The sequence below is a fragment of the Dermacentor variabilis genome, chromosome 2 (assembly GCF_050947875.1).
Source record: "Dermacentor variabilis isolate Ectoservices chromosome 2, ASM5094787v1, whole genome shotgun sequence".
NCBI classification, from domain to species: Eukaryota; Metazoa; Arthropoda; class Arachnida; order Ixodida; family Ixodidae; genus Dermacentor; species Dermacentor variabilis.
In genome coordinates this window covers 149,744,132-149,756,841 of record NC_134569.1, presented here as the reverse complement: position 1 = coordinate 149,756,841, position 12,710 = coordinate 149,744,132, and the positions used below count along the sequence as shown (strand labels likewise).

The 12,710-nt window shown below is 47.8% G+C and overlaps 1 protein-coding gene across 2 annotated transcripts in view; it reads left to right on the top strand.

Moving 5' to 3' along the window:
- Nucleotides 1–12,710, top strand: part of bel (ATP-dependent RNA helicase bel) — a 61,920-nt gene that overhangs the window by 23,985 nt on the left and 25,225 nt on the right. For both annotated transcript variants that reach the window (XM_075682244.1, XM_075682243.1), the window contains exons 7-9: nucleotides 1,456–1,535; nucleotides 2,535–2,774; nucleotides 11,146–11,310. In XM_075682244.1, the coding sequence (XP_075538359.1) occupies nucleotides 1,456–1,535; nucleotides 2,535–2,774; nucleotides 11,146–11,310 (485 nt within the window). The remainder of the gene's footprint in view (nucleotides 1–1,455; nucleotides 1,536–2,534; nucleotides 2,775–11,145; nucleotides 11,311–12,710) is intronic.

Here is a 12,710-nt window from a genome sequence, read left to right as displayed (position 1 = left end):
ATCCCAGTGGAAATTGAAACTAGGGACATGCCTGATTCATTGCCACAGTGAACCATGATGTGAATGCCGTTCATAACACTGACGTGAGCAGTGTTACGAATGACGTTCGTAACACTGTTCAAGGCCACTTGGGCATCCATTGCCGGGATTGCGGCTGTGTCGGCTGCATGGCTCTCTTTGAAGATACGGAAGCTTTAGTAAGACACAGGTCATAGCTCATGTGGGAATTATAGAAGCAGATTTCATCAGAAAACTGAGTAGCTTGCGCGTTAATGCCCCTCTATCGTGCTGACACCTAGTGAAGTCATATATCTGCACAGATAGTATTGGTAATATGCGTTTTTTTTTTTTTTTTTTTGTTTTTTTTAATGACCATGGTACTTAGCACAATGACTTGCTGTTAGAACACCCCTTGTGACTGCCTTTCATTTTCTGTGCATGCCTCCTCTTGTATATTATACACATGATGAGGCAACGCAATAAAATATTGTAAGTCAGCGTAGGGTTCTCTCGCAGTCCTTGTCTTTCACGCTGTACATCGTTTTTATCGACACAGGGAGAGGGCGCATATCGCCACAGACAACAGATGCGAACAACGGAGACTAGAAGTTCCGACAAGATGCGCGAAGGAGAGGAGAGAGAGAGAGAGCATGTCGAAACACGCGACGAACAGAAGGGCAAAGCATGCGCCGACGAATGAGTCACCACTCTCCTTGAAGACGTTTCTGTGGCCATGGCCAAAAGTGCAAGAAATGCCTACAATATTCGCAGGCTTTGTTCATGCTATGGGAGCACGACTCCGTCAGAAAGTTCGGGGAATGCTGGCGTAGGCGATCAAAACGCCACGCTGGAATCAAGGGAATTGGGCTGTGCCGGTGAAGAAATATGACGTGTAGACCGAATGTCTGCAGAAGGGGATTCCCCGACTAGCTAGCTGGCGAGTTCCTCAGGCGCCTGGAATTCCGGAAGAAGGCCCTTCGAGATCTGTCTCAAGTTACGTGATGACGTCTAGCTCAAAACCAGCACGGGTGAATCCAAGTGGTCATTTGGTACTCCTATTCATTCTGTACTGTAGGTGTTGAACTCTTAGTGCTTGTCGTTCATTATTTTCTGGAGTTTTGTTAACACCCATCTGAGTTGCATTGTAATGTGCCTAGCCGAAGAATGCATGTGTGTATACGATGCCTTTTCTGAAAAATATATTTTGTTGAGTTTCGGAAACTCTGGGCTCTGACTGTCTTTGGACCACAACTGGCGTTTGCTGGCGTACCAGGAGGCCTTTTATTGATTGTCCATGCTTTCGTGGGGTTATTTTTGAAAGCTGATAAGGCTGCTTTGGAAGTTGGCCTGGCGTTTGTGCCTCGTTAATGGAATAGGCTCGTTTGGCTTACTTTGTGTGGGCCAAAGCAAGTGCAGGCAGGCATTGAGGTGTTCTGTGTTTCGTTTGCCTTGCAGGGTCTGGAAAAACAGCGGCTTTCCTGGTGCCCATATTGAACCAGGTGTTTGAGGAGGGACCTCCCAAGAATGTGCCTGCGGTGAGTGGTGCACTCATTTCAGCGCTTTCCAGATGGTCGATGAATAAAGGAAAAATCAGACATCCACCCGTTCGTAGCAATTGCTACCAAGGAAACCCATACGGATACCTCAAAAGAAAAGCCTCATAGTTGAAGAAATATTTGTCCTGGTCCAGGACTCGAACCCAGGACCACCACCTTTCCGGGGCAGCCGCTCTACCATCAACTATGAGGCTTTTCTTTCGAGGAACCCGTATGGGTTTCCTTTGTAGCAATTGCTACGAACGGGTGGATGTCTGGTTTTCCCTTTATTCGTTACTTCTCTCCACCTTGCGGGTTTCCGCAGAACTACTACATCGAACTCTTGCCTTTGCTTCGTGTTGTTGACAAATTCGACTTCGCCCTGCCATCTGCTAGCCGCCTGGTTAGCTCAGATGGTAGAGCGGCTGCCTCGGAAAGGCGGTGGTCCTGGGTTCGAGTCCCGGACCAGGACGAATTTTTCTTTAACTATGAGGCTCGTCTTTCGAGGAACCCGTATGGGTTTCCTTTGTAGCAATTGCTACGAACGAGTGTATGTCCGATTTCCCCTTTATTCATTACTTCTCTCCACCTTGCGGGTTTCCGCAGAACTACGTCAAATGGTCGATGCAGGTGGCTTGAGATTAATGTCAAACGAGAACTTTTATCCCAGAGGGTGCTTTCAACTGGCATTGCCGCAGTTCAATACCCAATTTTTAGATCTTGTTTACAATTGTATTGACACCAGTAAATTTCGCGAAGTTTAATTTGCATCTATCTAGGGATCTTTATTTGCAACAAGGGTGTGGAGTAGTAGCGAGTGATGTCAGAGTGACTCATTCAACCAACCACTGGGCAAAATGCAAAACTGCTCTGAAACGGGAAACGAGTTCTCCATTCGTCTTCCATGCTTTCCTTTATTTTTTTGTCACAGCATGCCGCTGTGGCCATTCGGGAATAAGTTGTGCTGTAGCTCGCTGAGCCTTGTTTTGCGCCGTGCAGCCCCACCGGTACTCGAGTCGGCCCAAGCAGTACCCGCTGGCGCTGATCCTGAGCCCGACGCGTGAGCTGGCCTGCCAGATCTACGAGGAGGCCTGCAAGTTTGCGTATCGCTCGCGCGTGCGGCCTTGCGTGGTGTACGGGGGTGCTGATCCTGTGCAGCAAATGAAGGACCTGGACCGAGGGTGCCATCTGCTGGTGGCCACGCCAGGGCGTCTGGTCGACATGATGGAGCGCGGCAAGGTGGGCACAGTTTTCTCTGGCAGCCTGCTTGCCTTTCAGTTACTAAATTGGCCCTTTCTGGTCCCCACCCCCAATTACAACACCCCTGAAAGGGAGAAATAAAAAATGTGCGCATATATCCTGTGGAAAGAATTGCATACAACAATGCTCAAATCTGTAAAAACAATCTACATTTAAAATGTGCAATAATGAAATCACCAGGGAAAGCAAAAATTTCGCTTTTGGAATTTCATTAGCTTGAGAATGAGACAGAAAAGACGGGGAATTTACTTGCAGAAAGAAAACGCATTGCCAAAGTCAGTAAGCTTACCATATTTATTCTAATCTTGGCCGATAGTATATATTGTCACAGTCGGTAATGTGGGAAAAGGAGGACGATGATGGTGGCCTTGGAGACGATGAAGAAGAATAGCATTATCGCTGCTTTACGCTTGCTGGCTCAGCCATTAAAAGCCATCTGTAAATAGACGCACGCTTCTTCCTTCCCGTAACATCTTTGGTGGAGGTGCGGGGTAACGCCTTTTGGCTTGTGCAATGCCCAGACGACCTTTGAACGGATGATGGACATGCTCTTACGAGGTTTGAAATGGTCCATCTGTTTGTGCTACTTGGATGACTTCATCGTATTCTCTTCAACTTTTGCGACGCATCTAGAAAGACTTTCATCTGTTCTTTCTGTTTTTCGCACCGCTGGCTTACAGCTCAACTCATCCAAGTGCCACTTCGGTCACCACCAAATAACCATGCTCGGACACCTCGTCGATTCGTCAGGCATTCGCCCCGACCCCGCTAAAGTTCATGCTGTGCAGAATTTCCCCGTACCAACTTGTGCCAAATATGTTCGCAGCTTTATTGGCCTTTACTCGTACTTCCTCAGGTTTGTGGAAAATTTCGCCCATGTTGCCCGCCCCCTGACTGACCTCCTGAAGAAAGATGTTCCTTTCTGTTGGGGCCCTGAACAGGCGTCTGCTTTCTCGCAGCTCATCACGCTGCTCACCACACCTCCTGTTCTCGCCAATTTTGACGCCTCCGCTCTGACAGAAATCCGCACTGATGCCAGTGGCTACGGCATCGGCGCAGTTTTAGCTCAACGCCAATGTCTTCCTTCCCGTAACTGTGTGTGTGTGTGTGTGTGTGTGTGTATATATATTCACATAATCATACACCAAACTCTAGGATCGGCTAAAGGGGAGACGTGGGTTTCAAAACCAGTTTCGTTAATTTGGTGTGAATCGGGTGATATTTAACAGTATTGTTCAGTTTTTTTGTACTGATTGCAGATATCTAATTAGATTTTGTATATTTATTTGCATTAGAACAAATAATACCAAGTCTTTAATAGAGAAATACGGTCGATGTCTTATGGGACTTTTCAAAAACTTAATTTTGTCAAAAGTAAAAACAAAGCACATTGCGAGAATGCCCGATAGTAGCTCTAGCCAGCGAAGCAAATGTTATTGTTCTCAGTGCACTTACAATGCGAAAAAACACGATGTAAGCTTGATTGCAATATTTTTGCTAATCTTCATTTATAATCAGTAGCAATTAGAATTTAGCCGGAAACCTTAGAAATAAATAGATAGAATTACTGGCCAGATCAATTCAGTACGAAAATATTGGTACCAAACATTTTGCTTGTACTTAGAAAGAACATATGCAGATGCTCCGTAAGGCAGTGTGCAATGTCGGAAAAAAATTAAACTGAGAAAAACGAATCTCACTTTCAGTTCACTAACTTTTATTAGCTTAGCAATATGGCAATATGAATTACATCACCATGTAGCCCTGTCCTTCAGTAACAAGTTCATGACATATATGTGGCCACTGGGTAAAAATAACACTGAAATATTTGTTGCAACATCATGCATAGTCATTGAAAGCAATGCAAGAAAGCTAGCACACAAATGGCATCTCTTTTAATAAAGTTGCGGAGAGTTCGTGTCCAGAACAAAACATGCTCTTTGCAGAAAGTTTATTGCTGCAACAAAACATCTGGATCAAATCCCAGTGATGGCAGCCTTATTTTGATGTAGACAAAGTGAAAAAAGTTCCTGTACTTGTTTTGTGCACGCCAGGTCGTCAAAATTAATCCAAGATCATGTTGTGGTTGTGGCGCATAAAATCGTAAATTCAAATTTACAAAATATGTTTTGCACATTCACACAATTGTGGATTCAGCGCAGGTCACACCTAGACCTATACAGTCGCCGGCCGATTTTCCGGACTCCAAAAATTCGGGCATGCTTGATTATTCGGTCAGCTTTGCGGCACCGCCATTCTCCCCATAGACCATAGTGTATAACAACTGCTGAAAGTTCGAACCCCTTGCAACCTCTTGTCCGATTTTTCGGACACTCCTTGAGACAACTCGATCGATGGCACCTGCCCCCACCGACTCTGTCCGGTGCATGGTTCGACTTGCTGAACGCCATGTTTGTTTTGAACTGAGCCTCCTTGCTGCCCCACAAGGTGGCACTACTGAAAATCCCCGCCCATTATCGTCGTTTCTGCCTGGTTCGGTAGAGTGGCTATGAGTGACTACAGCAGTTATGTCTCGGCTTAGTAAGCCATGTCACCATAACCATGTCAAGGCAATCCAGCTGCTGATTTGTTTCTTTCTTCGTGCACGACGCAGCGAGTAGGCCACGTTTTTAGTTTGTGGAAATGGTGCCGGCGTGACAGCGTAGTGGTGTTTGTGTGCTGTGTCGAGGTCGCGGTGATCAAACGTTTTAGTATACGGAAACATAGCGTCAAGTGTCCAATGGCACCGATAGTGCCCGCGCAGACTGCGCTGGGAAATGCTGGCAAGCGTGGTACCAAATATACCACAATGTCAATGGCGAAAAAGATCACCATTGTGCAGCAAGTCCTGAGCGGCCGGTCTCAAAGCGGAGTTGCTCGAGAATTTAACATATCGAAGCAGACGGTCTCGGATTACATGAGAAGAAACAAGACGGAAGATTCTCGGCGAAGCAACGAAGTCTTCCTCCAGCTTGGAAAGGAAAAATTTTAGAGACGGCAGCCACCCGAAGCTCGAAGAAGCCCTCCACATGTGGTTGTGTGCTACAGTTGCCAAGCGGATTCCTGTCTGGAGACCATCTGAAGCAGAAGGCAGAGACGCTCGCTCTCCGGATGAACATCGAGGGCTTTATGTTCAGTGACGGATGGCTCCGTAACATCAAAAAAAGGTACAACCTCACTTTCAAGAGCATGTGCGGCGAGAGTGGTGCCGTCGACCGGACCCTTGTTGCGAATTATCGCTCGGAGACTCTGGAGTCGCTGTTGTCCCAGTTTTCGCCAGACGACGTTTTTAACTGTGACGAAACCGCCCTATTCTATAAGATGCTGCCTGACAAGGCCCATTCTGCCATGGCGGGAAGCACAGTAAAGAGCGCGTCACCATCATGGTAGGCAGCAACATGTCGGGGACAGAGAAGCTTCCGCTTCTTGTGATTGGCAAATCAAAAAGCCCGAGGTGCTTCAAGGGAGAGAAGTCTCTGCCCGTCTGGTATGAGGCCAACAAAAAAGCATGGATCACGCAGCAGCTGTTCAGCGACTACGTCCGCAAACTTGAGAGGAAGTTCAAGTCGCAAAACCGGAAGGTATTGCTTTTTGTGGATAACTGCAGTGCACACGGTCACATCCATGATCTCGAGTGCATCCGCTTGGAATTCCTGCCGCCCAACACCACCAGTGTCTTCCAGCCCATGGACCAGGGCATTATAAAAAATTTGAAGGTCCTATACAGAGCACGCCTCTTGAATCGCATGGTCGTCTGCATCGACGCCGGCAAGCAGTACGCTGTTAGCCTTCTGTCTGCTATAAACATGCTCTCGGATGCCTGGAAGGCGGTGGCCCCTGCCACTCTACAGAACTGCTTTCGGCACGCTGGATTTGTTATAACCAATGAAGTGAGTGCCATGGAGGCCCCAGATCTGTCGCCTTCAGATGTGCTCCCTACTGAAGCCAAAAATGTTCAAGACTTGCGCAGTGGTGGCATTGCGATTCCGGACACTGTCTCATTTGATAGTTTTACAGATGCTGACAATGCTGTACTGATGTGCGCAGAACTTGACGACGATGAGATCATTCGTCAAGTTTGTGCTGCCCCGCCGAATGATGACTCTGAGTTGGAGGATGACGCACCATGTGCGCCGCTGCCGTCGCACGCGGAGTTTGTACAAGCAGTGACTGTGCTTTCAGCCGCCTACAGTGACCGTACGACCCTCTCCGAGATTGAGGCTGATCTGATTGCACGTAAACGGAACAGCGTGCGACGGCGCATTCACAATTTCTTTGCGGCCTGCTGCAGCACCCAAATAAGGGCGTGGAAATAAAGGATTTTTTTTCTGAATCTGTTTATTCGGACATTTCCGCGGTCCCCGTGAGGTCCGAATAAACGGTCGGCTACTGTAGTAGCCCAGCACTGTCGGCAGTTTGTTGCTGGCTTGTGCCTTTTGGCAAGCTTGCTTGACATGGCATTTCTATTCGTGTGATCCTTATTGGACATGCGAGAAAGCTCCGATGAGCCGTTTTAAGGCTTCGTCGAATCGTTCGCACATGCCACAGGTGCAGCACCCCAGCACAAGCTTCTGATTTTTCGGGGGTAGCAGTAGGGGCCGTAGCAGAGGCCGGACCTCTTCTCCTGAAGCAGTATCTTCACTCGTGCCAGGCTTTTCGTATGCTTTGAGCTAAATGGATGTCCTTATGTAAAAACATATGCAAAAATTGGTAGACGGGAGCCACGGAGCTATCGAAACGGAAGCAAAGCAAGCACGTCGACGTACCTTTAGACACGAAAAAGAGCCCTTACTCCTTTGCAGGGTCCTTTGAAAGCATCACCACTTTCTTGTCGCACCCGGGACTCGGCACGAATCCAAGGAATTCTTGTACGACAGATAAATCCACGATTGCAAATTCAATTCCGCTGTTGTTGGCATCCTCTTTCGTGTCAACACCCAGCTGCTCGAACTTTCGCTCCATTGCAGATGCGACGCCAGGCGAGTTTTCCAGCAAACGCTACGCGATCTGTGCCAACATGCCAGGCATGGGTGGACGAAGTGTTGACATTAGACATGCTCTGAACTCTGTCTGGCAGAATCTCCAGGCAGACCGGCAACTCCGGGAGTATGACAGGCCTAGCCGCCTTCCGTCACGCATTCCACGGCTGCTTCACGCGTAGTAGCCTTGAGACGGCAATCTCCTCCAGCCATTCGGTTAGCAAAATTGACACCTTATCAAAGTTGTCGTGAAGCAAACGGCTGAACAAGCGTAGACAGCAGCGCAATGAAACTAGAGATAAACAAATGTAGTGAAACACGCGTGCGGGGGTGTGTGCGCTTTGGCCAATCAGCGGCACGGACGCATCCTTCAGAAATGATGCGATACCGGCACTTTCCTTTCACCAACGCCATTTTGAACCAGCGCGAAATGTGCACAAAGAGAACAGGTTCAAAACAAGCACAAGGTGGCGGCCGCTGGCCGCCGTGTTCGCAAATGGCGACGGTGCGAAGTTCAAACATTTTTGGCCAACTTTTGATAATTTCACATCCACCCTGGCCCCATAAGCACGATTCTTTATTATTTTCTGATTAAATTTAGGTTCTAGGTTTCGCAGAGGGATTCTTGAATGTATAAACATAGCAAAAATGCACTTTTCCGAAAATCTACTTTTTAACATTTTAAGGGGAGACCCGCGTCTCCCCTTAAATTTAAGGATATTAAAGAACATGTCAGTTTGTAATTCAAAATAATATGGTACCTAGCTAGCGCCATCTAGAGAAGTCAGTATTGCAGCCGCTAACGGCTGCGCCAGTAGCCGACTGAACTACATGAGCGATGTCAGCATTTTGACCTGTCGTACTACAGTTGAACCTCTATGTAACAAATTCCTGGATTTTACAAAATTTTTCAATTCCCCAACATCTCCCCCATTGAATCCCATGTATAGCGACCTCCATGTAACAAACGTGTTGCGGTGGTTGACCTTGATGTAACGAGTTCGTGGCACTGATCATAGAGCTGTATCTTGTAATGTTTTGCCCAAAATTTGACTGCGCAGTGCGAAACTTTAACGAATATTGGTTAAGTAAGTTTTTATATTAAAAGGTAAAGTAGACCACGAGCAGAACGCTTGCAATCGCAGCAAACAAGCAAACCTTGGTGATGGGGATGATGTTGAGCGCCGCTTCGTGGCAAGCGTAGCAACCTTTAGGTTTTCATTTTGTAGCTTGACACTAGGTGGCACTACTATGACAAATTTTCTGTAGTGTCTTGCGGCCACTGAGCAAGTAACATTCTGTGCTTGTGGCGCATTTATGATAAGCCTTCTTCGTCAGCGTGTTGACGTGTGTGTGCAGGTGTGTGTTTACGGTATCGGTTTGTTGCGATGAGTTCCGCTGTGAGGAAACGCAAAGTTTTGTCGCTTGAAGATAAGCTCTCGATTTTGAATGCAATTACCGCCGACGAAAAAAAAAGAAGGATGTTGCTGCCCGCTTCAATATACCAGCCAGCTCCCTGTCAACCATTCTTGCTGCAGAACAAAGCATCCGCACTGTGATGGAGTCAGTCACAAGTGCCAAGAAGAAAAGAATGAAGACGTCGACGTATGCTGATGTGGACAACGCTGTGTTTGCATGATTTTTGGACAGACGAGCACAAAACGTGGCCGTAAGTGGCGCGATTTAGCAGCAGAAAGCCATAGATTTTGCTTGTATCCTGGGCCACGACGACTTCAAAGCGAGTAACGGCTGGCTACAAGGATTTAAAAGCTGGCACGGTGTCGTCGGAAAGGTGATATCTAGTGAGTCTGCCTCCGCAGACAGCGATGCTGCTGCCTCGTGGGTGGCCGAGAAGCTTCCCGGCATTTTCAGCCGCTATGAAGCTGCCGACATTTATAATGCTGATGAGGCGGCCCTGTTTTATCAAATGTTACCGAGCCGCATATTGTCACTAAAGGGAGAAGACTGCCGCGGTGGAAAGCAAACGCGTGACGGTTTTGCTTTTTGCCAACACTGATGGCAGCAACAAGCGAATCCCATTGGTTATTGGCCGCAATGCCCGGCCCAGGTGTTTTAAAGGAACAAGGCGGATGCCAGTAAAATATGTGGCAAACTCCAAAGCGTGGATGTCGCGGGCAATTTTTTCCAACTGGCTGAAGAAGCTCAACCAAGATGTCAAGCGACAAGGCCGCAGCATTTGTTTGCTGCTTGACAACTGCTCTGCGCACCATGTGGAAGGCCTACAGCTTTCGAATGTCGAGCTGCAGTACAGTAAAACCTCGTTAATTTGAACTCAGTTTATTCAAAATCCTGCGTAATTTGAAGTATTTCGGCAGTCCCAACTGTTTGCATGCAAATTGTGCCGGATAATTTGAACAGCCAGCGTGCCCATATCTGGATAATACGTCAGCTTAAACCATGGCTTCCTTTATCCGCAACAAAAAAAGAAATTAGTGTGCCAGTCTCTGAGGCCAGTATAGTTGCTGGAGTGGCAGCCAGGCGGCACTTTAAATCAACTTTCTCTTTCCGGTGAACGTTGTGCACAGTGTTGTGGAGTGTAGTGACGGTAACAGTGAATTGCTGCGCACTGTAAGCAGACTGGAGGATGCAGCCTACGGTGCGGCTAACTACCGTGCCAAGCAGTCGCGCATCGATGACTACCGTATTTACACGATTGTAAGTCGACCACTTTTTTTTAAATTTCAAAATCTGAAGGAGGGGGTCGACTTACAATCGAAACCAAAACATGGCACCGCCAAAAAAAGCGAGACCAAAGGGAGCTACAACGTAGTTAGAATTTTATGTTTGCTCTATGGCCCTACCAATAGCTTTTCGGAAGGGTCTTTCAACATTTTTGAGTATTACAGTACACACAACACTCATGAGGGGGTCCATAGTTGATGGAAGCGCCGCTGTTCTATTCGCGGCAGCACCCTCAGTACGGCTTCGCTTGTGGGGAGCATCGGTAGTTCACGGAAGAGCAGACACCACTCGCGGGTTTTTCTTTGCCTGTTGCGCTTGGCTATCTCTATAGTTTGACAAAAGGCATTGGTTTGACGCGTACCACTTGACTGCGGGCTACGTGCTACTTCTATGCTTCCTCAGTCATCATGAGTGCTCCAGGCCTACTAATCATTCGGCACTCGTTCACAGCAGCGTTCAAGAGGGTTGCCATCCTTACCGCCAAAGAAACAAACAAGCTGGCAGATTTGGCAGGAAAATTTACAGGGCATCTTCAAGACTGGTCAATCTCACTACGTTCTGGTAATGCTTGCACCACAAGTTATGCATTTGACTGTATTGCACAGGAGCTTGCGTACCTAAGTCTTTGAATGGGCAGCTTGATTGAGCAACACTGATGCTTTTTGCAGGTGAGCCTGGAGCTAGTGCGGTACCTGGTTCTGGACGAGGCAGACCGTATGCTGGACATGGGTTTTGAGCCCCAGATCCGGCGCATCGTGCTCGAAGACAACATGCCCCCTGTTGGCCAGCGGCAGACACTCATGTTTTCTGCCACCTTCCCCAAGAAAGTGCAGGTGAGTGTTGCAATGCATGAGACCACCTTGTACTACTATTTTGGGCATTTGGGAAGGTACAATTGCAGAATGTTGCAATGTGCATAGTGTGCTTACTCTAATGTACAACCTTCAGAATTTATTTTCGCAGAATGTAAATTTATTTGCACTTAAAACGTCCAGGCTTTACAGCCTTCCCAATAGACTCCAAGTAAGCTTAACTGCGGGTAGGTGACGGTGCGCATTTGCTTTCGAGACATCTTGAATCTGACATTCTCAAAAGCCTCCAGTATCGATCGCTTGTCTCTGAAGAAGTTCAAGAAATCGTTATGCTTAAAGCTTGTCCCTGTCCCCAGGAAAGTGAGCATGTTTTGCAAGTGGCCGGAAATACTTGTGTAGCCCACTGATGCATGCATGCATCACCGCGGAAAAGTATGTTTCGGTTACGCCATATAGTAGACAAAGTTTGTCCCGAGAATTCGTCTGTTCTAGACGGTCCGTTAAAAGCCAAATTGGTTGCATTGATAATATATATGGGCAGACCCATGTGTGTGGATCCATTGTGACACGCGGGCACAGTACAGTGAAACCTCGTTAAACCGTAGTCAGCCGGAGCTCGGAAAAAGTACGTACTAAACGGTAGTACTGTTTAACCGAAATAGCATGAGATCGCCCAATTACCTGTAGAAAATGGAACTCAGAGAGAGTGCGATGAAAGGGGAAAAAACATGCAGTATTTATTCACTTCGCGCGACATAAGTGTTATTTTCGTTTGATGCCGCGGCGGCCTAGCACGACGACAGCAGCCTCAAACTTACTCAAGCTGCGTGCCAGCTTCTCAGCCAGCCCCCCTCCTCTCGGCAAACACTCGCATGGCAGATTCCTCGTTGGCATTACGTATTCTCCGTGCACGCGCGCACTAGTGCTGCATAAGTTCTGGGGCGCCTTTTTCATTGCCGGGTGCCGGAGTTTGGAAAACTTTTCGTTTGGAATAGTTACGTTATCGCGCCCCTGTTCTCGTTGCGACGATTGCATTCACGAGGCTGACGTAACGCGCAGCTTCTGCCACTGTCGGGCCTGAATCGCCCGTGCTGTCGCTTTCCATGTCGTCCTCATCACTGTCGCTAGTCGACACTTCGGCAACAACAGAGGCAACGATGGCGAAAAGTCGAACCTCGTAGCCGACATCTCTTCGCGGTCGCAGCAGCGCTGCCGAGCAACTTCGCATTCCAAATGCCACACACTGTAGTCAACAGCAGATCCATGTCGCGGGCCAGCACCAACTTCTTCATGTCACGTTTGATAGCACGGACGATGTCTAATTTTTCTTCTATGCTGAGCACCCGGCGTCTTTTTTTACCCGAGCTTCGACATGACGCGAGTCCTCGCTTGCACGACGCCATAACGCTCTCTCGCTCTTG